This window comes from Theropithecus gelada, chromosome 19 (assembly GCF_003255815.1).
Source record: "Theropithecus gelada isolate Dixy chromosome 19, Tgel_1.0, whole genome shotgun sequence".
Taxonomy (NCBI): Eukaryota; Metazoa; Chordata; class Mammalia; order Primates; family Cercopithecidae; genus Theropithecus; species Theropithecus gelada.
The window spans coordinates 7,828,684-7,855,167 of NC_037687.1; the positions used below are offsets into that span (position 1 = coordinate 7,828,684).

Sequence of the window (26,484 nt, forward strand, 5' to 3'; positions counted from 1 at the left end):
AGAACTTTGGGAGGCCAAGGTGGGTGGATCACTTGAGGCGAGGAGTTCAAGACCAGCCTGACCAACATAGTGAAGCCCCGTCTCTACTAAAGAAAATACATATATATATATAAAAAATTAGCCAGGCATGGTGGCACATGCCTGTAATCCCAGCTACTCAGGAGGCTGAGGCAGTAGAATCGCTTGAACCCAGGAGGCAGAGGTTGCAGTAAGCCGAGATCACGCCACTGCACTCCAGCCTGGGTGACAGAATATGACTTCATCTCAAAAAATAAAATAAAATAAGTAAGCAAATAAATATATTTAAAATATTTTTAGAAATAGAAATATGTTTGGGTTTTTGTTTTTTGTTTTTGATGGAGTCTCATTCTGTCGCCCAGGATGGAGTGCAAATGGCGCAGTCTTGGCTCACTGCAGCCTCCGCCTCCCGAGTTCTAGCAATTCTCCTGCCTCAGCCTCCCAAGTAGCTGGGATTACAGGTGTCCAACACCATGCCCGGCTAATTTTTGTATTTTCTATAGAGACGGGGTTTCACCATGTTGGCCAGGCTGGTCTCAAACTCCTGACCTCAGGTGATCCACCCACCTCAGCCTCCCAAAGTGCTGGGATTACAGGGCCACCAGCGTGAGCCACCACGCCCAGCCTAGGGTTGTTTTTTGTTTTGTTTCGTTTTGTTTTGTTTGAGACGAAGTCTCGCTCTATCGCCAGGCTAGAGTGCAGTGGCGCGATCTCAGATCATTGCAACCTCCGCCTCCGGTTTCAAGCGATTCTGCTGCCTCAGACTCCCAAGTAGCTGGGACTAGAGGCAACCGCCACCATGCCCAGCTAATTTTTGTATTTTTGGTAGAGACAGGGTTTCACCATGTTGGCCAGGATGCTCTGGATATCTTGACCTCATGATCTGCCCACCTCAGCCTCCCAAAGTGCTGGGATTACAGGCGTGAGCCACCGCACCCGGACCCTCGGGGGGATTATTAACAGGTCCAGAACGCTGGCACATGCAAAATAGGAACAGGGAGGGAGAGGCAGAGGGAGCTGGACAGAAGCCGGGACCATGAGTGGATGTCAGTCACTGCTTGCAAGACCACACAGAGTCCCCTACTACAGAGAAGGTTGAGCTCTCAGACCTTAGGAAGTCCTGACATGCCCCTCCCTGGGTCCAGCCTTCCCTTCCCCATTCTGAATTTAGGACGTCTAGCTGGGTGAGGTGGCTCATGCCTGTAATCCCAGAACTTTGGGAGGCTGAAGTGGGAGAACCTGGCACCAGGAGTTCCCGACCAGCCTGAGCAACATATAGCAAGACCCCAGACTCTACCGAAAAAATTAGCCGGGCATGGTGTGCCCGCGTCTGTAGTCCCAGCTACTGGGGAGGTTGAGGCGGGAGGATCATTGGAGTCCAGGAGTTCGAGGCTGCAGTGAGCTATGTTCGCATCACTGTACTACAAACTGGGACACAGACTGAGATCCTGTCTCTGAAAAATAAATAAATAAAAACACTTATGACGTCACCCTCTCTGCTGTGACAAGGTCCTTCCCTGCCCCACCCCCTCCAGGGCCCATCCCTGCATTTTGGGGAGGAAATAAGTCCATTTTGCTCAGTCTTTCCCGCTGTCAGTAACTGTCCCTACGTATTCCTCTCTAGCTTGAGGGATTCTCCACCCCTCCCTTCTCTGTTAAAAGAATCACGAGCCCATTCATTTATTCATTCATCAAACGTTTATAAGGAGTTCCTACGCTGGGGACCCGGAAGATACCCGACCTAGGCCCCGCATCCCGACTCCCCGAGGATCTAGCAGTCTGGGAGGATGGGGGATGGGAGGGCCTATCCCTCCCCATGATCACTGCGCTATCCGAGCTTTGATGGAGGAACACGCGGCGCTGTGAGCTTCAGAGAAGACACTTAACCTGGCCTAGAGTAAGACAGGGGGCGGGCCTGAATCTTTTATGGGACCCCCCAATCCCAACCACCCCCTCCCCAGCACAGAACTGGGCTCCTTGAGGATACGGTGCCATCACGTCCCTCTTAGTCGCCAGGATTTCTGGCCACGCCCCTTCTCAGACCCAACCCCCGAGCCCCTCCCTTGCGTGACCCCGCCCCATCTCTGGCCTAGGCCACGCCCTTCTCTTAGCCCCACCCCCATTTCATTCAACCCAGGCCTCAAGTCCCACCACCCAGGACGCCCACCAATCTCACATACCCATTGGTCAGAGAGTGTCACTTTCCCGCCCTCCTTCAGTAATATTGGTTCCCTAGGTGTCAATCTTTATAGCGCCCCCAACAGTTGCCAGGGCCCAGGTTTGGGGGGCAGATAATAATGGACGTCTTGGGACGTCTCGTTATTGGGCAGAAAGCCCGGCTCTGGGCGGGGCTTAGCGCCAAACGCTTGGCCGCGTCTGCCTGATGTTCCTGAGGGCCGCAGCCTTTCCTCAGAGACACACCCCCTCTTTCCTTGCTATTGGTCTCATCAGGTGTTGATCAACAGGATTTCTCATTCCGATACGTAAAGCTCCCTGTCCTTCATCGCTTCCCTCATTTCAATTCGCTCTCTCCTCAGAGGCGGCAACCTTCTGAACGTAGCCAGGGCCCGCCTCACGGAGTGGTCACAGATTGGTCAGACGCCCCGTCACTCCTGGCTGATGGGCGGAGCCAGAGCGCCTAGGGGCGGTGAATTGGCGGATGGGGCCTCGGGGGCGGGGCAGCGGCTCCTGTCAGCGGGTGAAATGGCAGCGGCGGAGCCGGCGGCGGCCGCGGTCCCGGGGGGCGGCTGAGGGGGCCGGGCCGGGGCTGCGGGGCGAACGGCGCGGCTGGGATCCGGCGGCGCAGCCCGGGGCGGCGAGGCTCGGCACGGCGATGGCGGCGCGCTCGGCGCAGGTAGGGCGGCGCGGGCCGGGCCTCCCCGGCGCCTGCTCAGACCGGCGGCTCCGCGATGCGGCCCGCGGGGAACCGGCAGGACCGCGACTTGGGCCGTTGTGCCCCGGAACCCGCGCTGGGAGCCTCGGCATCCCCAGCCCGGGACCCTTGGGGGACCCTGGACCCTGCCCACCCTCGTTGCCGATCCCTCCGGACCCCTCCCCGGGAGCTCCTGCGAGATCCCCCTCCCCCACTCCGTCCCCTCCCCGTGAGGACCCCGCAGGCCCAGGACCCCCGTCCACCCTTTGCAGTGACCCTCAGGACTCCTTTCCGGGAACCCCCTCAGGGCTTCCCATCCCCCCACTCCGCCGATCAGCCCCGCACAAGCCCCCCCAAGTCCAAGAACCCCAGTCCACCTTCTGCCCTGATCTCTCAGGACCCCTCCCTCGTGGACAACACTTGCCACCCCCTCCCCGCACCCCCTCACTTCACGTCCTCCTATCTTGGGCCCAGAACTGCCCCCACCTCTTCCCAGGGAGACCAGCCTCAGGGCCCTACCCGCCTCCCATACTGACCCCACAGGACCCCTCTCTGGCCTCTGTAAATCGGATTTCCTACCCCTGCCCACAGCCCTCAGCTCAGCCTGCAAGCCCATCTCCCACCACAGCTGCCCCATGCCCAAGGGCACCCCTAAACATCACTCCCGGGCGTCCACCCAGCACACTCTGGTAGCTCCACTGATCCTGCCCCATCTGGATCCTGGCTTCCTGAAAAATCCGCCCGTGCTCAAGACCTCCCCATGGATATTCTGAACCACCCCACTCCCCATCCAGAGCCACCCATCTTTCTGAAAACCACAAACACACACACGCGCGCACTCACACACACACGCACACAGTGGGTCACTTAGATCCCCCAGCACACACAGAAAAACTTAAGAGCTCCAAGACAGACCCCAGGCCTGTCTGCCCCTGTCCCCACCCACTCAACACTTCTGCACTCCCCCTCAGATCCCACCTGTCTAGGCCCTCCCAGAGCCCCCGACAGCTCCCCCAGCTCAAGCAGAGACTCCAGAGACCAAGAGGTGTCTGCCGCACCCTGGGAAGCCAATCTGCCCCCCGCCCCCCACCAAGCCAGCGCCCACACTAGGGCCCTGGAGGGTGACGGCCCCAGAATCCCCCAGCACCTGCCCCTGTGGGAACCTGTCCCAGGCCTTTGCCAAGTTATCCATCCTTCCCTGCTGTGCCCTTTCAAAAGGAAGGGCGCTCACTTTCTCTCCTACACTAGTGTCCCACAGGAACCACTGCCCGCCCCCTGATTTATGCCACCCCCTGGCGGGAAGGAAGGGGATTCCAACAGCTCCTGGCTTTGGTCCTGAAGTCTGCCCCCAGTCTCCTGACCCCATCACGCCTCCTGGCCTCAAATGGCAGAGCCAGCAGTGCAGTCCAGGTTGCTCCTCAGAGCTGGCCCCTGACAGCCCGAGTGAGTTCTTTCACCCACAACCACTGTGTTTGGCCAAAACAAAACGGCTTCTTTCTATCCCAGTATTTGAGACCCGGGTTGGGGCCTGCCAGAAGCAGGCAGCTCTTTGTTAAGGAAGCTTTTCAGAAGGGAAAAGTGTGCTGAAGAGGCTGGGGTGGAACACGAATGAGTTGTCTGCTTCGTTTTATTCCCCTTCCGCCGGGCTGTGATTGAGCTAGAGGACCCGTGTCCCTGTCTTTCTGTCTTATGTGGCTCTTCCCCTCCGTCCCACTGCCCTCCCCACTCCCATCTCTGGCCTCAGGGTCCAACCTGTAGGTTCCCCTGGGTTTCTGTGGTCAGCGGCAGGTGGTTTGGAAGGGATCGCAGGTGGCTTGGCCCCAGCACAGGGATGAGACGAGACAGGAGAGGAGATGCTGGTGCGACACTGTGGCCAGGACTGCAGGGGGCGAGGAGGAGCCGGGCCAGTCCAGCCCCGCGCAGCCTGGGCACCGTGCGTCTGGGGTCCTTCTGACAATATAACCGTGCTTGGAAACCCTGAGATAAAAAGCCCAAGCTTCCTTGTGGATATTCACTAGCGGATTATGGACCACCCCGGGAAAGAGCTCATGCGGCTCAGTGCCTCAACTTCCCCATCCGGAAACTGGGGTGCCGGGAGAGCGGCTCAATTTTTAGAACAGAACTTGGAACTGCAGGGAGGCTAGGGTGTGGCCCTGTGTGTTCCCCAAGTGCTATGTGGAAGGGGACGATAAGGTCTCAGAGGGGAGTCCTGTGGGCTCCTGTGAATCACTGGCCACCCAGGTCCCTGCTGGGGTCTTCGTTGACACCTCGCTGGACAGTGGCCATCTTCCTAAGGCTGAACTGTATTGCAGGGAGCCAGCTCAAATCAGAGCTGGTAGAATGAAGATGAGAGACGGTCTGTTGCAGGATTTGTGGTTATACACAGGGTCTTCCCAGGAGGACCACGGGGAACGGGGTGGGCATGAGGGGCTGTCGGATAGCCATGCTGAGGCCCCACATAGATCTCTGATGCCCCACATAGACCTCTGACGCCGGGTAGGAAGAGGTTTGTTCTGTCCGCTTGCTGAAGGAAGGCGTGGAGGAAAAGACTCTTGAAGGTCACGTGGTATCTCTCACGCACAGGAAACTAAACTCTATACAGCCTCCCCAGGGTGGAATTTTGTGCAGAGACAGTGGGGTAGGAAGGCTCCCGGGGAATGACTGTGAACTCTATAGGAAACCACGAGGAGGGCTTGTCAGTGATACGAACACAGTTTTACCCGAGACTGGGTTCGTGGAGCTGCATCTTTGTTTGTGTGCTTTGAGAGGTGCAGGGGGATGAGGAGGAATGTATATTTCAATTTCCTCTTGCAGAAAAGAGATGCCAGTTGTTACAGGGAAGCCCTGGGCCTGCAGTCAGATGTTGGGGTATGAAGGAATGTGAGATATGTACAATGTGGTCCCTGCTCTGCATCTAAAACCCCTCTTGCTGGCATGCGACGGCCTCCGCCACGTGCTCAGCACCATGCCAAGCACCATTGACATATTTTCTCATTTAATCCTCCCCAAAACTCGCAGGAACCAGGATTCCAGCCCGCACCCTTGCCATCCTGGCCTGAGGCCTGCTGCGGGGAGCATAAGACAGAATTATGTACAGCAGGCTGCAATGGGAGCCTGGAAAAAAAAGCCTGATGCATCCCTGGGGTGTTGGGGAAGGCACAGCAGGGATGACGTAGGGGCCAGGTCACAGGCAGGCGTGGCAGGGAAGGGTCTTCCAGGCAGCAGAAGTACTTGGACACAGGCCCAGGAGGCAGGAGCAAGTGTGCTGTGTTCAGGGAGGTGTGTCCCTGCACTTCCTTTGATGGGCGTCTTACTACAGGCCCTTGTGTCCCCAATGCCATCTGTACACTTGGCACACACGGTGGGGGGCTCCCCAGCAAAGGGGATCCCTAGTTGGGAGAACTTGGAAAGGCAGCAAGGCCGCCCTTCCCAGAGAAGACTGCAGCACACACATGCTAGCAGCTCGGGCAGTAGAAGGAAGGAGGTTAATTTAGGAGAACTAACTCAGCTCATCAGGGTCAAAGAGAACTAACTCAATTCATCAGGGTCAGGGAAGAGACGTACCCTTTTGAGGGAGATTTGGAAGGCCTCATTGGCGTGACTCACCCACCTTCATTCATTTCTCAGCATGCCACGATGTGCTTGTGAGAGTGTTTCATTGAAATCTGAGGCCAGGCGTGGTGGCGCGCACCTGTAATCCCAGCACTTTGGGAGGCCGAGGCGGGCAGATCGCCTGAGGTCAGAAGTTTGAGACCAGCCTGGCCAACATGGTGAAACCCTGTCTCTACTAAAAATACAAAAATAAAAATAAAAAATTAGCCGGGTGTGGTGATGCATGCCTGTAGCCCCAGATCGCTTGAACCTCGGAGGCAGAGCTTGCAGTGAGCCAAGAACGTGCCACTGCACTCCAGCCTGGGCGGCAGAGTGATACTCCATCTCAAAGACATAAATTAAAAATTTAAAAATTAAAAAAAAAAAGAAAAGAAAAATGAAGTGTTTGCCAGAAGGGACCCTATTATAATAGCCGAAAGTAATCTGGTCAGATTACAAGACAGAAAATATTTTTTTAGGTCAGAAAGGATTCCGCGGGTCAGAATGGTTCGCCCCTCAGATTTTAGCCCAAAGGTGTGTGCTGCTGTTGCTGCTGTTGCTGCTATTGTTATCAATAACGATGATTCTAGTTTTACTGTGTTTAGTCTTTAAACAGGATCACCACAGAAAGGGAGGGCCTGTTGAAGAGAGGAGGTTTATTTATCCCACAAATATGGGATGCCTGCTAGACTCTTAAGATCCAATAGTGGGCTAGACAGCCCCAGCCCCTGCCCTAGTGGAAGTTTTCATCCAGGAGGGAATAAATGTCACATGTCAGGCTTGTCCTAAGCACATGACACGTTTAAGCTCATTGACTCCTTCCAACAAAAACTTTGGGGTAGCTACTGTCATTAGCCCTGTTTTCAGATAAAGAAACTGAGGCATGCCAGGTACAGTGACTCACGCCTATAATCCTAGCACTTTGAGAGGCCGAGTCAGGGAGATAACTTGAGGCCAGGAGTTTGAGACCAACCTGGGCAACATAGTGAGACTCTCTCTCTGCAGAAATAATAATAATAATAACAAAATTAGCTGGACATAGTGGCAGATGTCTGCAGTCCCAGCTACTTGGGAGGCTGAGGCAGGAGGATCACTTGTGCTCAGGAGTTGGAGGCTGCAGTTGGCTATGATTGTACCAGTATACTGAAGCCTGGGTGACAGAACAAGACCCTGTCTCTAAAAATAAAATAAAAATAAAAATAAAAAAATTGAGGCAAAATACATCATACCCAAGGTCACAAAGATAGAAAGAGGTGGAGGAGGCCAGGAGCGGTGGTTCATGCCTGTAATCCCAGCACTTTGGGAGGCTGAGGCGGGTGGATCACCTGAGGTCAGAAGTTCGAGACCAGCTTGGTCAACACAATGAAACCCTGTCTCTACTAAAAATACAAAACTTAGCCATGTATGGTGGCAGACATCTGTAATCCCAGCTACTCAGGAGGCTGAGGCAGGAGAATTGTTTGAACCCAGGAGGCAGAGGCTGCAGTGAGCTAAGATCGTGCTACCGCACTCCAGCCTGGGTGACAGAGGGAGACTTGGTTTCAAAAACAAAACAAAAGAAGAAAAAGAAAAGAAAGGGGTAGGCCGGGCGCGGTGGCTCAAGCCTGTAATCCCAGCACTTTGGGAGGCCGAGACGGGCGGATCACGAGGTCAGGAGATCGAGACCATCCTGGCGAACACGGTGAAACCCCGTCTCTACTAAAAAATACAAAAAACTAGCCGGGCGAGGCGGCGGGCGCCTGTAGTCCCAGCTACTCGGGAGGCTGAGGCAGGAGAATGGCGTAAACCCGGGGGGCAGAGCTTGCAGTGAGCTGAGATCCGGCCACTGCACTCCAGCCCGGGCGACAGAGCCAGACTCCGTCTCAAAAAAAAAAAAAAAAAAAAAGAAAAGAAAGGGGTAGAGGAGGGATTTGAATCCAGGCTGCAAGCTCTGAAGTTCTCACCTGGAGCCAAGAGATCTGGGATAACAACCTACACTCCAAGACCAGGGATATGGAAACTTCCAGAACCATGTGGAGGAGCAGCTAGACTGGGCGCAAGAAGAGATCAGGCAGGGACCTCTGAATTCCAGCCGCTGTTCTTGTTATCCAAGCGGCAGCTCGCCTGTCAGTTGTCCACCCACCCCTTGCCAAGGAAGAGAGGACCTAAGGTGCTAGGTTGGGCCATCTCCCCAGAGGTCAAAGCCAGCCAGGACAGCAGCAGTCTGTCAGGCTGGACAAATCGGGATCACGTGGCATCTTGGGCTTTAGATTCAGAAATGAGTCTGTGTCCCTGGTAATTATTAGACGAGGAGGAATCAGAAATGGGGGGCAGGGCTGGGCACAGTGGCTCACACCTGTAATCTCAGCACTTTGGGAGGCGGGCGGATAACCTGAGGTCAGGAGTTCGAGACCAGCCTGCCCAACATAACGAAACCTTGTCTCTACTAAAAATACAAAAATTAACCAGGGTGGTGGCATATACCTGTAATCCCAGCTACTCAGGTGGCTGAGGCAGGAGAAGTGCTTGAACCCAGGAGACGGAGGTTGCAGTGAGCCGAGATTGTACCACTGCACTCAGGCCTGGGCAACAGAGCAAGACTCTGTCTCAGAAAAGAAAAAAAGAAGGAAATGGGGGTAGGGGAGAAAGGGAAACAACATTGAAAGGAAACTCAGGGTCTTCATTGCTGTCTCTGAAAATGCCACAGACTGAAAGATGCATCATATGCACTCGCCCTCTCTCCCTGTTGAAAAATAACGACTGTTTTCACCGAGTAACCCCTGCACTTGGGGTGTTACATACATGTATCATTCCCAAAGCAAAAGAATACAGAGAGAGCTGCAGCACACACATGGATTTAGGGCAAAGGCTGTACAGTCAGAAATCCAAGTTCAAATCCTTCTTCCTCTACAGCCTACTCAGGGGACTCTCTGTGCCATATGGTACTTGTATGTTAAAGCTGTCGTCGGCTTTTCTGCTTACACTGTACAGAAATTTCTATTTTTATTTTTTTTCATTTTTTTTAGACAGAGTCTCTCACTCTGTCATCCAGGCTAGAGTGCAGTGGTGCAATTTCAGCTCACCACAACCTCCGCCTCCTGGGTTCAAGCGATCCTCCTGCCTCAGCCTCCAGAGTAGCTGGGATTATAGCCATGCGCCACTATGCCCATCTAATTTTTTTTTTTTTTTGTATTTTTAATAGAGATGGGGTTTCACCATGTTGGCCAGGCTGGTCTCAAACTCCTGACCTCAAGTGATCTGTCCCCCTCAGCCTCCCAAAGTGCTGGGATTACAGGCATGAGCCACCATGCCCAGCCTTTATTATTATTTTTAAAATAGACTTGGGCTGAGGCAGGAGGATCCCCTGTGGCCAGGAGTTCAAGACCAGCCTGGGCAACAGAGCGAGACCCCTGTCTCAAAAATAAAATAAAATGCCTGAGGGATATGGAAAGTTTCATCTTCCTTTATTCAACAAACGTTTGTTGAGCATGTATGGAATGCCAGATTGTGCATTAGGGACTTGGAATAGAGAATTAAGAAGAGAGGCTTTTGCCCTCGAATTGTGCATGACCATAGGGCAGGCAGGCAGGCAGGTATAGAAATAATTGCCATAGACTGTGCATTGGACTTGGGTGTAGGTGGGGGGTGGGTGTCTTCAGGGAGGGAGAGGGGAGAAGTGAGCCAGGATGCTGGAAGAACGGAGGTTGACAGAGAAGGTTTCACAGAAAGAATGGCCAAACCAGCTGGGCACAGTCCCAGCACTTTGAGGAGCCGAGGCGGGAAGATTACTTGAGCCTAGGAGGTCAAGGCTGTAGTGAACAGTGAGCTGTGATCATACCGCTGCACTCCAGCCTGGGAAACAGAGCAAGACTCTGTCTCAAAAAAAAAAAAAAAAGACAGCAGCTTCCAGCCTGGAGAGCAGAGGCCAGTTGGGAGTGAGGTATGGGGTGTAGGTGGTAGGCTTGGCTGAACTCTAGAACATGAGAAGGCAGCAGGAGAACACCCAGGCCTGGCCAGAGTGGGTGGGTGGAGGTGGCAGGTGGCACCAGGGACCCAGATAGATGTACCCGCAGTAGGACAAGGGGCTGCTTCTGTCACAAAAGGGTTGAATTTGAAGAGCATCTCCGCATGGGGGGCCGGAGGGTCTTTCTAAAATGCAAACCTAGGCCACGCGCAGTGGCTCATGCCTGTAATCCCAGCACTTTGAGAGGCCCAGGCGAGTGAATCCCCTGAGGTCAGGAGTTCAAGACTAGCCTGGCCAACATGGTGAAATCCTGTCTGTACTAAAAATATAAAATTAGCCAGGCATGGTGGCGCATGCCTGTAATCCCAGCTACTCGGGAGGCTGAGGCAGGAGAATCGCTTGAACCTGGGAGGTAGAGGTTGCGGTGAACTGAGATCTTGCCATTGTACTCCAGCCTGGGCAACAAGCAAAACTCCATCTCAAAAAAAAAAAAAAAAAAAAAAATTCACCCCATTAAAGCTTACAGTTTGGTGGCATTTATTCCAATTGTGTTGTGCAACCATCCCCCACTATCGAATCCTGGAGCATTTCTATCACCCCAAAAAGAAACCTGTACCTACAAGCAGTTTCTTCCCTTTCCTCTCTCCCCCTGGCCCCTGCTGACCACAAATCCACTTTCTGTCTCCATGGATTGGCCTATTCTGGACATTTCGTATAAAGGGAGCCACACAGTGTGTGGCCTTTTGTGTCTGGCATCTCTCACTGAGCACCTTGTTTTCAAGGTTCATCCATGCTGTGGCCTGTCTCGGTGCTTCACTCCTTTTCATGGCTGAGTAATATTCCACTGTCTGGGTGGACCATGTTTTTTTGATCCATTCACCTGTTGATGGACATTTGGATTGTTTCTGCTTTTTGGCTGTTGTGAATAATGCTGCTGTGAACAGATGTTTGCCATTCTCTTACGTTGAGCCCTAGGAGTGGATTTGCCGAGTGGCATGGTGACAGTGCGTTTAAGTCTTTTTTTTTTTTTTTTTTTGAGACAGAGTCTTGCTCTGTCGCCCAGGCTGGAGTGCAGTGGCCGGATCTCAGCTCACTGCAAGCTCTGCCTCCCGGGTTTACGCCATTCTCCCGCCTCAGCCTCCCAAGTAGCTGGGACTGCAGGCGCCTGCCACCTCGCCTGGCTAGTTTTTTGTATTTTTTTTAGTAGAGACGGGGTTTCACCATGTTAGCCAGGATGGTCTCAATCTCCTGACCTCGTGATCCGCCCGTCTCGGCCTCCCAAAGTGTTGGGATTACAGGCTTGAGCCACCGTGCCCGGCCGTGTTTAAGTCTTTGAGGAACCACCTGACTGTTCTCCATCCTACCGTGTTGTTTACTGCAAGCGTTTATCTAAATCTGTGAAGGAGGGTCTGGGTGATTGTTTCTTGCTCTCTGCCCCGGACACTCCAAGAGGGCAGGTGTGATTCCTGCCCCAGTGGGGGAAACACAGAACATGGAATGGGGGGTGGGCCAGGGGCTGATGGAGCTGTTCTGGCAACTTTGGCAACTTTGGCCAGTTCTTGAGAGAAAGGAAAAGCTGGTGACATACCTTTGGTCATTTAAGCCCCAAGAATGAGGTCCCCAAGGGCATCAAGACCAAGGCCAAGGAGGGACTCGGGGAGGAAGAGATGCCACATGGGAGACTGAGAAGTCCTGGCCAGAGAGGCAGGAGGGAAGCCAGGAGCCCAGTCCTCGTCAGCCAGGTGGGAGGGGGCTTAGGGAAGGAGGAAGCGTGCCCAGAAGTGCCCCCCGAGAGGGAAAGTGAAAGGGAAGTCGAAGATGCCCAGCATTCCAGCACTTTCCATCCCCACGGCCCCCACAACCCCCGAGCACAGCCTCTTTCCAGTGCTCTGGCCTGGCTCAGCTTCCTCAGCTGTGGGTGGCCCTGTGGAGGTGTGGCTGGAGTGGGTGCTGGCAGGGACAGGGTCCATGACCCCCTTTCAGATGGCTGAGGAGCAGTTGAGGTGAAGCATTGAAATTAAGGACATGGAGAGGCTGCGACCCCAGACCCAGAGGCCAGTGGGTGGGTTGCCAAGGTCTGTGCCCATTCAGCATGGGGAGATGGAGATGGGACCTCCCCTGCCTCACTCCCCGCCACGTCTCCTGCCTAGACAGTGGCCGGCCCTCAGGTGGCCCTCAGTCAGCACCAGGAAGGAGTGATTGAGCCAGCGAGGGTCATGGCACCGTGGGTGGGGTGCAGGGCCGCCCACAGAGTTAGGACAGCAGCCCGCCTCCACCCCAAACCCGCTCTGTTCCCAGGGGCCAAGGGCTGCTCCGCACAGGAAGTGTGTGTGAGCGCATGTGTGTAGATGGGTGGGAATGTGTGTGTGCCTGAGTGTGGGTTCGTGTGAGAGTGTGTGTCAATGAGTATGTTTTGTGTTGAGAAGTGTGAAAGAGTATGTGTGTATGCCTGAGTGTGTGAGCGTGTCATGTGCATGTGTATGAGGTGTGTACTGTGTGTGTGAATGTGCATGGGTGTGTGTGTTGAGTGTGTGCATGTATACGTCCGAGTGTGTGAATGTGCATGGGTGTGTGTGTATCCAGGTGTGTGCATGTGTACATGTATGTGTGAATGTGCATGGGTATGTAACAAGTGTGTGCGTGTATGAGAATGTGTGAATCTGTGTTTATGTATCAGATGTGTGCATGTGTGTGAAAATGTGTGAATGTGTGTATCAAGTGTGTGCATGTGTGTGTGAATTGCGTGGGGTGTATCATGTGTGTGAATTATGTGGGTGTGTGTATCAAGTGTATGTATGTGTGTGTCAATGTGAATGGGTGTGTATCAAGTGTGTGCATGTGTGTGAAAATGTGTGGATGTGTGTGGTGTGTATCAAGTGTGTGCATGGATGTGTGTGTGAATCATGTATCGTGTGTGTGTGGATATGCATGGGTATGTGTGTACTGAATGTGTGCATGTTTGTGTGAAGGTACATGGATGTGTGTGTATCCATGTGTGTGCAAATATGCATGAGCATGTGTATCAAGTGTGTGCATGTGTGTGTGAATGTATATAGTTGTGTGTGTATCCAAGTGTGTTCGTGTGTGAGCATGTGTGTGTGGATGTGCATGGATATGTGTGTATTGAGTGTGTGCGTGTGTGTGTGAAGGCACTGTGTGTGTGTACCCGAGTGTGTGTGTGCACAAATATGCATGAGCATGTGTGTATCAAGTGTGTGCATGTGTGTGTGAAGGTGTATAGGTGTATGTGTATCTGAGTGTGTGTGTTTGAATGTGCACAGGTATGTGTGTATTGCACACAGGTATGTGTGCATATATGTGTGTGAAGGTACTGGGTGTGCGTGTATCCGCATGTGTGCATATGTGTAAATGTGTGACTATGGATGAACATGTGTGTCAAATGTGTGCGTGTGTGTGTATAGGTGTGTGAGCGTGTGTGAGAATAGGCATGGGTGTGTGTGTCGAATGTGTGCATGTGTGTGTGTATAGGTGTGTGAGCGTGTGTGAGAATAGGCATGGATGTGTGTATCCGAGTGTGTGCATGTGTATGTGTGAGAGTTTGTATGTGAGTGGGGGTGGGTGTGAATGTATGTACATGCGTGAGGGAGTGAGGGTGGCTGTGAAGAGAGCATGTGTGTTGTGCATGCACACACGCTTCAGAAGGATGGTTTCCACTGAGAGAGTCTGGGGATGAGTGGAGAGAAAGTTCTGGTGGGATCAGAAGGTTCCTGCCTCTCAGACTGCAAGCTTCAGCCCTGCGTATTTAATACATTTCACTTCCTGTATGAAATACACACACATTCCTGATAAATAGCTGAACAACCTCTGCTAGTGGACGGCTCTGGGATTTGGGGATTTTTAAAATCAGAAACCGAGGCTCAACCAGGCGCGGTGGTTCACGTCTGTAATCCCAGCCCTTTGGGAGGCGGAGGTGGACAGATTACGAGGTCAGGAGTTCGAGACCAGCCTGACCAACATGGTGAAACCCTGTCTCTACTAAAAATAGAAAAGTTAGCTGGGCGTGGTGGCACACGCCTGTAATCAAGCGAGAGAATCGCGTGAACCCGGGATGCAGAGGTTGCAGTAAACCAAGATTGTGCCATTGCACTCCAGCCTAGGCGACAGAGCAAGACTCCGTCTCAAAAAAAGAAAGAAAAGAAACCGAGGCTCCGGCAGAGATTGGGTGGGGTTGATGCCCTGAGCTTGGGTTTCCTCGGTTCTGAAGCTCTCACTGCTCCCCAACTCCATCTGTGGTTCTGAAGCTCCAGCCTCACCTCCACCACCTCCTCCCCATTCTCACTGCTCTGAAGCTGCCCTCCCAGCCCCGCCCCCCACCCGAGAGGTTCTTTTCATCAGCACTTCTTGTCCACAGCCCCCGTCTCTGTCCTGGCAGACTTTGACTCTGTGGGAGGCCCCAAAGCGGCCCCCACTGTCCCATCTGAGGAATGATTAACTCCTGGTTAGGTGGTGCCCAGCAGCTTGGTCTTTAGGGCAGGTGGCTCCGGCCCACTTGGCAATGAGAGAGTTCCTTCTGCTCCCCAAAATCCAAAACCCTCAGCACCCGGCAGACTAGGGGAACACTTGAGGTCCCAAGGTAGAGCCAGCGGCCCTAGGGAGCCACAGAGGCCTGGAGAAGGCGGGTTCTTGGTCCTCATGCGGTGAAAAAAGAATGGCGCGCCTCCCCCAACCCCATCCCAGGAGGACTGCAGTGGCCGAGGTCAAGTCCACCCAACCCGTGGGCCCTCAGGGCTTGGTTGGGGGCTGAGTTTGGGCTGTGGAAGGTACCCAGCGACCCAGTGGTAGCCAGGCAGGTATAGAGTGGTCTGCTGTGGTCCCGCCACTGTCCCCCTGCCGCCTGGGGGTCCAGATATCCCCACTCGAAGGACCCAATGAGGCCCCTTCTGTAGGTGGAGCTGTCAGCCAGGTCAGATGGGGCTAAGTGGCACACGGCGGACTCCTGCTACAGAGCGTGCCGGGCAGTGGGCGGGCATGAGGGGCCGTGCAAATAAAGAGGTGGGAGCAGGGTTTCCTTCCTGCCGCCAGGACCCTAGGTATCCCCATCTTCCCAGACGCTGGAGGCTAGCCTGGGCTCGCCAGGAAGAAGCATGAAGGAACACTCCCCAGCCGCTGCCTCCACTCCCATAGCCGTCCCTTTCCCCTAGGGCCCCCTGCTAGGGGTCCCCTGGCCATCAGTCCCCACACAGGCCACAGCAGAACCCAGGAGCCCTGGCCTCAGGATGGACAGTGACAGCCAATGTCCATGGGGCCGTCGCTGAGTGTCAGGCTCTGTTCTGACCACGGTATGTGCAGTCACATGCTCAGTTTCCACAGCCACCCTTGAGGCTAGGTCCTGTATGATCTCAGCGTACGGAGGCTCAGAGACACCAAGTGACTGGCCCAAGGTCACACAGCTGGTGGAGGGGAGCCATGCTTCAGACACAGATCCATTTGAGCCCAGGGCCTTTGTTTTTGACACGGCATTGATCTGCCTCCTCCAGCTGGCAGAAGGCAAGAGGTCAGTGTCCTTCAAGCCCCTAGAAGGATCAGGCCAGATGACACGGCAAAAGGATAGGAGAGATGTGCATGGGACTCGCCTGGCACGTGGCAGGCAAAGATCTGGATACCGATCGGCGCCCACGGCTCTGGCTCTGTGTCTGCCAGGGCACAGATTCCCAGCACTCTGCCACGTCCCTGGCTTCCCAGCCCAAGGGGAGTCGACTCTTCCGGCCCTTGGCAGCACCAGACAATTAACAGTTGAGAGTAATTGCTCTTGGCCGTGCCAGCAGCCCACTTTGGTTGATGAGATGGGGAGAGTCAGACACTGATGTGGGACTCCCAGGGCAGGCCGCAGAGGGGACGGGGACCGAGCTGTTAGGAAGGGCTGGCAAAACAGAGGCTCCTGCACCCCGAGGTCCCAGCAGGGTCCGTGGAGCCCCGTGTGACAGGGAGCCTCCGCTCTGGGCCCTGCTCCAGCCTTAGGGGTGTCGAGTTGAGCCTTGGCCTGCATTCCCAGGGACAGCAGGACAGCTCACGTCCTGGCAACAGTCCTCCCGTCTCCATCCAGACGTCCGGCCTGATGAGACAGACAGGGATCCCAATCACCAGGGTCTCAAACAGAAGGGGCAGCATGGCTGTCAGCTGGGCTGGAGCACATGGGGATGAGGGGTGCACAGACTGGGGTGGACCAGAAGTAGGAAGCCCAGGGTGAGGAAATGTCCCGAGAGTGGGCAGGCAGGATGGAATGGGCACCCACCCAATGCCGACCACGCGTGTCTCTGGCCCCCAGACAGAGCTGTGAACCAACCCCGCTCACGGCTAACAAGCCCACCCACCATGGCGAGCCCCACTCTGAGCCCCGACTCCTCATCCCAGGAGGCCCTGTCGGCCCCCACCTGCTCCCCGACCTCTGACTCTGAGAACCTTAGCCCCGATGAGCTGGAGCTGCTGGCCAAGCTCGAAGAGCAGAACCGGTGAGTTGGGGACTTGGGGATGGGGTGGAATCTTGGGGTGCAGCCTGGGCCCCCACAGGAGTTCCCAGGTGCCCTCACATTCAGAGCCAGTCCCAGTGTGTGCAAGGTGACAGCCACCTCCAGATGCTGGACGAGGGACACCTCCTTTCATCCCCCCAACCCTGGCTGAACATACGTGTCCCCACCCCGTTCAGATGAGACCGAGGGTTTAGGAGGTCAAGTGAATCTGTGGATCCCCCGTGGTTGATGGAGCCAGGACTGGAGGGAAAGTTGAGCGGGGCCTTCCTGCTTTCCTCCTCTGGCCCCACACCCGTTTAAAATGCAGGTTTTAGGCTGGACGTGGTGGCTCACACCACCCAACACTTTGGGAGGCCGAGGCAGGCGGATCACCTGAGGTCAGGAGTTTGAGACCAGCCTGGCCAACATGGTGAAATCCTGTCTCCACTGAAAACACAAAAATTAGCCAGGCGTGGTGGTGTGTGCCTGTAATCCCAGCTACTTGTGAGGCTGAGGCAGGAGAATCACTTGAACCCGGGAGGCAGAGGCTACAGTGAGCCGAGATTGCGCCACTGCACTCCAGTCTGGGCAAAAGCGAAACTGTCTCAAAAAAAAGGGGGTGCTGAGGGCAGTGGCTCACACCTGTAATCCCAGCAGTTTAGGGGCCGAGGCAGGCGGATCACCTGAGGTCAGGAGTTTGAGACCAGCCTGACCAACATAGTGAAACCCTATATCTACTAAAAACACAAAGTTAGCCGGGTGTGGTGGCATGCACCTGGAATCCCAGCTACTCGGGAGGCTGAGGCAGGAGAATTGCTTGAACCAGGAGGCAGAGGTTGCAGTGAGCTGAGATCGCACAACTGCACTCCAGCCTGGACAACAGAGTGAGATTCTATCTCAAAAAAAAGAAAAAAAACACAAGAGGGACCCAATCCCTGGTGTCCTCTGAGACCCCCAGAAGGATGGGTTGGGTTCCCCAAGGATCCCTGTCCCTAGGGAGTCACTGGTGCCCCTCCGCTGGCCCTTCCTGTCCAGGCTCCTGGAGGCCGACTCTAAGTCCATGCGCTCCATGAATGGCTCGCGGCGGAACAGTGGCTCCTCACTGGTGTCCAGCTCCTCGGCCTCCTCCAACCTGAGCCACCTGGAGGAGGACACGTGGATCCTGTGGGGCCGGATCGCCAATGAGTGGGAGGAGTGGCGGCGCAGGAAGGAGAAGCTGCTCAAGGTGGGGGACGGCCAGGCAAGCGGGGCAGGGCCGACGGCGTGAGCGGGTGGTGTGGTCACTCAGCCACCGGGCAGCGCCAGGGTCTGTGGGGCCTCAGCCTGGGCACAGTGGCAGCAGTGGAGATGTGCAGGCACTTTCAGAGTGTCCTGCCAGGGCACAGGGACAGGAGAGAGTGAGTGAGGGTGGTGCTGGACAGGCCCTGCACCTCAGGTGCCCATGTGCTTGCTGCCCTGTAGTGCCCACGAAGAATGGGGGCACAGTGGCTCACGACTGTAATCCCAGTACGTTGGGAGGTTGAGGCAGGTGGATCACCTGAGGTCAGGAGTTGAAGACCAGCCTGGCCAACGTGGCGAAACCCCGTCTCTACTAAAAATACAAAAAATTAGCCGGACGTGGTGGTGGGCACCTGTAATCCCAGCTACTTGGGAGGCTAAGGCAGGAGAATCACCTGAACCTGGGAGGCAAGAGGTAACAGTGAGCCAAGGTCACGCCACTGCACTCCAGCCTGGGCAACAGAGTGAGACTCCATCTCAAAAAAAAAAAAAAAAAAAGTTTAAAAACTAGCCAGGCATGGTGGTGCACACCTGTAGTCCCAGCTACTCAGGAAGCTGAGGCAGGAGGATGGCTTGAGCCCAGGAGTTCAAGGCTGCAGTGAGCTATGTTCACACCAGTGCACTACAGCCTGGGTGACAGAATGAGACCCTGTCTCTAAAAAAAGGGGGTAAAAAAAGGATTGGGGACCATGAGTTCTGTGCCATACTCGAGGCCTGAACGAGCCACGCCTGAGGAGCCGGGCTGGGTGGCCACGGGGAGGCTGCACTGAGACCGAGTCCAGCCCCGGCTTCCCACTCCCGTGGCCAGGAGCTGATCCGCAAGGGCATCCCACACCACTTCCGGGCCATCGTGTGGCAGCTCCTGTGCAGCGCCACGGACATGCCAGTCAAGAACCAGTACTCTGAGCTGCTCAAGATGTCCTCGCCGTGCGAGAAGCTGATCCGCAGGGACATTGCCCGCACCTACCCAGAACACGAGTTCTTCAAGGGCCAGGACAGCCTGGGCCAGGAGGTCCTCTTCAATGTCATGAAGGTGAGGCCCAGGGCTCCCCACTCCCTCAGTCCCAAAGGAAGGAGCAGTTCCCCAGTTCACCGGCTGTGCTGGACGGCGGGACCCTGCCCTCAGGACTCGCTCTCTTCCAGGCATACTCGCTGGTGGACCGGGAGGTGGGCTACTGCCAGGGAAGCGCCTTCATCGTGGGCCTGCTCCTCATGCAGGTAGGTTGCTGGGGGGTGGCTGAGATCCTGCCAGACAACAGCCCACGCTGGGCTCGGCCTCCAAGAGATGAACAGAAGTGGCGTGTCCTCCCCCCAGCGTCCTGCTAGAGGCAGATCCTCCCTCTCTATCCACACCCGTGATCTCTGCCAGTCCCCAGGCCAAGGCCCAGTGAGTGGCACCTGTCTGGTTGGGTCCTGTCTGCTGTACCATCCAGGACAGAGACAGGGTTTGGAGGGACCTCAGACTGGGGACTTAGGCCATCCAGCATGGTGTTTATGGGCCTTGGGGCTCTCCTCCAGAGAAACTGGGGGGCTTAGGACAGGGAGAGAGGACGCAGCTGGGAGTGGACAGGAGATGTCCTAACCAGGTGGGTACTGGCAGTGGCCAGCCCTGGGTTCAAGTCCAGCTTCCCTGTTTCCCGCCAAGTGGCCCTTGACAGGTGACCTCAGCTTCAGGTTTTCCATCAGTAAAACAGCGAGTGGGGACACAGGGACCAGCAGTGCGTTGTGAGGATCTAGGGAGCCAGATACCAACATGGACACAGGCCCCTTACCCCAGGGCGCTGATGAGCAGCGAGACGCTCCTCCCCACTGCCCTGAGCCCTCCCACCTGCCCATCCCCCCAGATGCCCGAAGAGGAGGCCTTCTGTGTGTTCGTGCGGCTGATGCAGGAGTACCGGCTGCGGGAGCTCTTCAAGCCCAGCATGGCTGAGCTTGGGCTCTGCATCTATCAGTTCGAGTACATGCTGCAGGTGAGCAGGGCCACAGGTGAGTAGGGCCACAGGTGGGCAGGGCCGCAGGTGAGCAGGGCCACAGGTGGGCAGGGCCGCAGGTGAGCAGGGCCACAGGTGGGCAGGGCCGCAGGGGAGCAGGGCCACAGGTGGGCAGGGCCGCAGGGGAGCAGGGCCACAGGTGGGCAGGGCCGCAGGAGGGCAGGGCCGCAGGGGAGCAGGGCCGCAGGAGGGCAGGGCCACAGGTGAGCAGGGCCGCAGGAGGGCAAGGCCGCAGGAGGGCAGGGTCACAGATGAGCAGGGCCGCAGGAGGGCAAGGCCACAAGTGGGCAGGGCCACAGATGAGCAGGGTCACGGGGGAGCAGAACTACCGGAGGGCAGGGCTGGCACCCCGGGCCGTACCCGGGCATCTCTTGGACTGAAAATTCTAAGCTGTGAAATCACACCTGGATGTTCCAACTCCAAAAGGCACTCCTCTCCCCATGCCTCACTGCCCTGAAGGATGCTTGGAGGGACAGGAGAGCCGCCACTGAAGGGGGGCTCCCAGGGCCGCTGAGGCAGAGGGGTGGGGCAGGCTCACATCGGGCAGAGCCGCGGCCACCTCCCTGTCTGCTCCAGAGTGTGGTGGAAGGAGGGAAAGTGTTGTCTGCCTGCCTGATTACCAGAGAGCCACAGACATCTGTTTATAAATAGCAGCCCCCGCAGGGCCTGCTCCTGGCTGGCAGACAGAGCCGCCAAGGCTGTGCGCGGACATATACACATCCGCGTGCACACTACACACACCGGCCTGCCTCTGCTGCCATGGCAGGTGGGGCTGTGCAGTCATCTCTGGATGTGACAGCCCCACTCCCTGGGCCTGGAGCATGGGCAGTGCTGTAGCCTAAGGGGGCCTGGCAGTGCCACAAGCAGGAGGCCTGGGCTGCAGAGAAGGTGCCACCCCACCCCAGGCTGGGTAGCAGAGCCCTCCCACAGCCAAGCTTGCAAACTGAGGGTGCAGAGAGCCCCCGGCACTGGGAGGAAGCCCAGGATCCTAATGCCTTCTTCAGCCTCAGTTTCCCCAGCCATCTGCCACTTTCCGGCTGTCTAGAGTTCAGGCCAATCCAACACAGCTTGCACAAAGCTTTATGCTGTGGCCCGAGGGAGGTACAGCAACTGGCAGGTCATGTAACAAGGTGAGGGGGAGCTCCCCCCAGGGCCAGGGGCTTTCACCTGCCCATGCTCCACCTCTGGCTCTCAGGGTGTCTGTGAGGAGTGATCCAACTCCCCCAGCCTCAGACACACCCTCTCAGGCTGTCGTGAGGACCCCATGAGCTGCCACAAGGGCATTGCCTACCCAGGGTGGGCCCCCAACACACACAGGCGGCTACAGCTCTTGCCATCCCTGCTTGTCCCCACCCCATGCTGCTCAAAGCTCTGGGGTGCTTCGGCCTCCCCCAGACAGATTGCTGAGGGCACACCAGGAAGGGAGCCTCGGGCTGCCCAGCACAGGTCCAGGAAGGCTCCCTGGAGGCAGGGACACTGAGGCCCAGCACCCCCCGGTGGGAGGGCGTCCCCCTCACTGTGCCCACCTGGCCTCCCACCCCTGCAGGAGCAGCTCCCAGACCTCAACACCCACTTCCGCTCCCAAAGCTTCCACACATCCATGTACGCCTCATCCTGGTTCCTCACACTGTTCCTGACCACCTTCCCACTCCCTGTCGCCACCCGGGTCTTCGACATCTTCATGTATGAGGTGAGGACCGACGGTGCCTGGGGAGGGAAGAGAGCCCCTTGGGGGTGGCTGGAACAGAAGCCTCCCTGCCCTCCTCCTCCCACTGCCTTTGCTGCCTTTGCAGGGGCTAGAGATCGTGTTCCGAGTGGGCCTCGCCCTGCTGCAGGTGAACCAGGCGGAGCTGATGCAGCTGGACATGGAGGGGATGTCCCAGGTGGGCCAGGAGGGCCAGGGCCAGTGGGGCTGCCCCCAACCAGGGGCTCCGAGTCACAGGATGCCCTCGCAAGTGACAGAGAGGGCCTGGCTTCGAGGGTGGAAGGTGGCGTGCCTGACCTCCCTGATCTGTTTCCATCCACTCTGTTCCCCTGAGGTCTCCCTGAGGAGGCTGAGCCCTGGGAGCCCCACTGCCCACCTCCTGCCCCAACCCTGCAGGTTCCCCGAAGCCTGATGGCAGGTCATGAGTCTGGCTGACCATGAGGGCATCCCCACCCTGCCCCCCGGCCTGGTGAGGGCACAAGAGGGAGTGCAGGGGTCTAGGCAGCCTCACGCCTTGCCCCGCCTCGGCCTGGCCTGCCTGGAGGCCCTGCTGCTGGCCAGCCTGCCTCCCACCGCCACTTCTCTGCTGTGCAGGCCCCTGCCTCCTCCCAGCGTCCTCCAGCTGGTGCTTCAGGGAAGAATGCACAAAGGCCACGGTTGTGTCCGTGAACACGGGCAGGCATTGTCCACAGCTGCCAGAGGGGGCCAGCTGGGCCGGGTGCGGGAGCCGTGTCCCCCACCCGCTTACCTTAACCCTTTGCACAGGCCCAAGGCCCCCAGCATGCCCGTCCTCCTTCCCCCACGAAGGTCCCCTGTGTCAGACCCCCCGACCCTCAGCCTTCACTCCCAGGAGAGCCTCCTTGGCCTGCTTTTCTCTTTTCCTTTTTCTTCTTTCTTTCTTTCTTTTTTTTTTTAAAGTCGGAGTTGCTCTGTGGCCTAGGAGTTGCTCTAGAAGTGCAGTGGTGCAGTCCTAGCTCCCTGCAGCCTCCACCTCCTGGGCTCAAGCAATCCTCCCACCTCAGCCTGCTGAGTAGCTGGAACCACAGGTGCACACCACCACGCCCAGCGAATTTATTTATTTATTTTTTTTTTTTAGAGATTGGGTCTCACTATGTTGCCCACACTGGTCTCAAACTCCTGGGCTCAGGCGATTTCCCCCACCTCAGCCTCTCAAACCTTTGGGATTATAGGCGTGAGCCACCACATCCAGCATCTGCCTGCTTTTCTTCTGGAAACTAAGGCTTTGGCTGCAGGCAGCCCCCCATTCCCTCCCCTCACGCTCAGTCTTTCCGGTGCTCCTCAAACACTGAGGACACGGCGTTGAGGACATGGCGACATCCTGGGCAGACTGGTTCCTGCCCCCCTCCAGGGCAGTAGGGCTCGGGCGGTCCCCAGTGGTCAGGGCCTGCATCTTGGTGACCTGGTGACCGGCTGTGTCCCCACAGTACTTCCAGAGAGTGATCCCCCACCAGTTCGACAGCTGCCCGGACAAGCTGGTCCTCAAAGCCTACCAGGTCAAGTACAACCCCAAGAAGATGAAGAGGTCGGTGCCTGCTGGGCAACCAGGGTGCTGGTGGGAAGGGGGGACCCCCGAGGGCATGACAGTAACCATGGGGCCCTCCCACTCTGCAGGCTGGAGAAGGAGTACGCAGCCATGAAGAGCAAGGAGATGGAGGAGCAGATCGAGATCAAAGTGAGTCCAGGGACCCGGGGGGCGGGGACAGGCATGGGAGGCCCTTGGGGGCTGCCCTCCGTACTTTAAGATCAGCCGCTAGGGGGCGGGCCTTCCTAGCGCACAGGCGGACTCGGCCGTCCTTGGCGGACAGGCCTCGGCCTACCTGCGCCGTCCTTCACCTGTTAGGCCAGCTGTGAGCGCCTCCCCCGCCTGACGCCGCGGTAACCAAGACTGTCAAGGTCCCTGCCCTGCTGGGCCGTCCAGAGTCATGGGGAAGCAATCAATAAACCACTGAACTAGAGTGTGGACTCTAAATGCTCTGGACAAGGATGTGCGCGGTGGGCAAGGCTGACCTGGGCAGCGGCTCCGGGCCCAGGGTGTCCAGGGCTACAGGCCCAGGGCAGCAGCGTGCCTTGGGGGCTGGAGGAATTTCAAGAAGGTTGCAGTGGAGGACCCCCTCAGGGGACCGCCTTATGGGGAAAGATGGAGCACGCAGGGCCCAGACACCAGGGTGTGTAGGGCAGGGCGTGGGCACTCACCTGGGGCCCCTGGTTCCTGGGGCATCTGGCCCGCCAGCCCTGCCAGGTCAGGGGGTTTCCTGAGTGTGCAAAGCTGCTCTCTCCTTCCTTGCGCGTTATTCCCTTTTCACGTGATTTTAGTTATTTACTCAACAAGCATTTATTGCCGGGTGCAATGGCTCATGCATGTAATCCCAGCACTTTGGGAGGGGGAGGCAGGTGGATCTCTGGGGGTCAGGAGTTCAAGACCAGCCTGACTAATACGGTGAAACCCGTCTCTATTAAAAATACAAAAATTAGCCGGGCGTGGTGGCGCACACCTGTAATCCCGGCTACTCGGGAGGCTGAGGCAGGAGAATGGTGTGAACCTGGGAGGTGGAGGTTGCAGTGAGCCTAGATTGCGCCACTGCACTCCAGCCTGGGCGACAGAGCAAGACTCCATCTCAAAAAAAAAAGAAAGAAAAAAAACATTTATTGAGCACCTGCTGTGTGCCAAAGTCACAGCTGAGACTGAGGACGCCCCAGTGATAGGAATGGACACACACAAACCCAACACAGCCTGGCTCCATGCTGTTCAGGGGCAGAGCCACACAGTGGCTAACACTGGAGTCCAACAGACAAGGACCGAAATCCAGCTCCAGCAGGCACAGTGGCTCACACCTGTAATACCAACATTTTGGGAGGCCAAGGTGGGAGGGTGGCTTGAGGCCAGGAGTTGGAGACCAGTCTGGGCAACATAGCAATACCCCGTCTCTACAAAAATATAGAAATAAATACAAAAGGCACGCCCAGCTCCTGCAGGGATGGCTGTGCTTGGTGCTATAATGGGTTGAAGCCAGAGAGATGACAGGGAAACCCAGGGGCCAGGGATCAGGGCTCCAGATTGCTATGAGGACCAGAGACCTGTGCCTGAAATAGCTCTGACCCAGCCGAACTGAGGAACTAGAGCAATGCCCTGCCCCCCTCTGACTCAGTTTCCCCACATGACATGCATCCATGGCTGTCAAGTCTGCGGTTCTGTCTGACTGCATTTGCTTCCTGGGAATATTCTAGGTGTTTCCATCACCTTTTCTCCCCAGAAGAAACCCAGGAAATATTCTGTGTGACCTGCAGTGTGGCAGGACCCTCACTCACCTGCCAATCCAAACAATTTCTGTACCACCTTCGTATCAAGCAAGGGGGCGCAGGTACAGTTGAGATTCAACTCGTTTGCAAACCTCACCTGCTCCCCAGAGAGACCTGGGGAACCTAAAGTGCAAATATCTTTTTCTTTTTCTTTTTTTTTTGGAGATGGAGTCTTGCTCTGTCACTCAGGCTGCAGTGCAGTGATGTGATCTCAGCTTACTGCAACCCCCACCTCCCAAGTTCAAGTGATTCTCTTGCCTCAGCCTCCCCAATAGCTGGGATTACAGGCATGCGCCACCACTCCTGGCTACTTTTTGTGTTTTTAGTAGAGGCTGGTCTCGAACTCCTGACCTCAGGTGATCTGCCTGCCTCAGCCTCCCAAAGTGCTGAGATTACAGGCGTGAGCCACTGCACCTGGCCTAAAACTGCAAATATCTAGCCAAAATCCATCAGCACAGAATGGAAGGCAAGAGCAAGGGAAACGTCTTCTAAACCCCAGCCAGGGAACAGGCAAAAACCACTGGGAACAGGTTGCTCTCGGCAAGTCACGGGAATGTAGTTGTCGAGGAAGGATGCGTGATCAGCAGGCTGGACCCAGACTCAAAGAGGAGCCTGCCCCCGGAATTGAACCCGGGTGCTTGAGGCAAAGCAGCGAGGGGTGGGTGGGGGCTACTCCACAGCTGCTTCCCCCACTGATTCCCCCACAACCCTGGGCAGACTGACCCACCTGTGGGATGGAGTCTTCTGAGCGGTTGTGGGTACTGACTGGCCCCCAAACACACACATGGCCACGAAGGGACTCACGTTATTTTTACTGAACCCAGGTTTCTTTTAAAACTTTATTTATTTATTTATTTTGTAATAAAGCCAGTCTGGACAGGAATTGGCCCTGTTTTCTGAAATCGCTGACCCAGAACGTAAGATGCTGGCTACACCCTGCCCGGAAAAGTGGCCTGGCCCTAAGGGGACTGACCCCGCAGTGGGTTGAATGAGGGGTGTGTGTAGACAGGTGTGGGGGGCGGCCTATGACGTGATCTCCCCCCACTCCCATAGAGGCTTCGGACGGAGAACCGGCTCCTGAAACAGCGGATTGAAACCCTGGAGAAGGTGAGGGGCGTGGCCACCAACCTGGGACTGACTCCTCCAAGTCTTTTCCTCTCTGGAGGACTAAGCAGCCCTACCCTCCTGCCCCAGGACCCGACCTGAACCCGATTTGGAGTGCCGTAGAACTGGGGGCGACTCGTATTGTGATTAATCCTGGAGTAGGGGCGAGTTACAACCCAGTGGCCTGCAGCCACGGG

General features: G+C 56.3%; 1 protein-coding gene across 3 annotated transcripts in view; it reads left to right on the forward strand.

Annotated features, from left to right (window-relative positions):
- The first annotated feature begins 2,711 nt into the window (after positions 1-2,711).
- The window catches only part of EVI5L (ecotropic viral integration site 5 like), a 32,848-nt gene continuing 9,075 nt past the window's right edge, over positions 2,712-26,484 (forward strand). For 2 of the 3 annotated variants that reach the window (XM_025368966.1, XM_025368968.1), the window contains exons 1-11: positions 2,712-2,872; positions 16,711-16,894; positions 17,927-18,116; positions 18,978-19,202; positions 19,313-19,387; positions 20,014-20,139; positions 21,707-21,850; positions 21,954-22,043; positions 23,311-23,408; positions 23,498-23,558; positions 26,237-26,290. In XM_025368966.1, coding sequence (XP_025224751.1) covers positions 16,758-16,894; positions 17,927-18,116; positions 18,978-19,202; positions 19,313-19,387; positions 20,014-20,139; positions 21,707-21,850; positions 21,954-22,043; positions 23,311-23,408; positions 23,498-23,558; positions 26,237-26,290 — 1,200 coding nt within the window. In that variant the 5' untranslated portion in view covers positions 2,712-2,872; positions 16,711-16,757. The remainder of the gene's footprint in view (positions 2,873-16,710; positions 16,895-17,926; positions 18,117-18,977; positions 19,203-19,312; positions 19,388-20,013; positions 20,140-21,706; positions 21,851-21,953; positions 22,044-23,310; positions 23,409-23,497; positions 23,559-26,236; positions 26,291-26,484) is intronic. The other variant, XM_025368967.1, reaches the window with a different exon arrangement.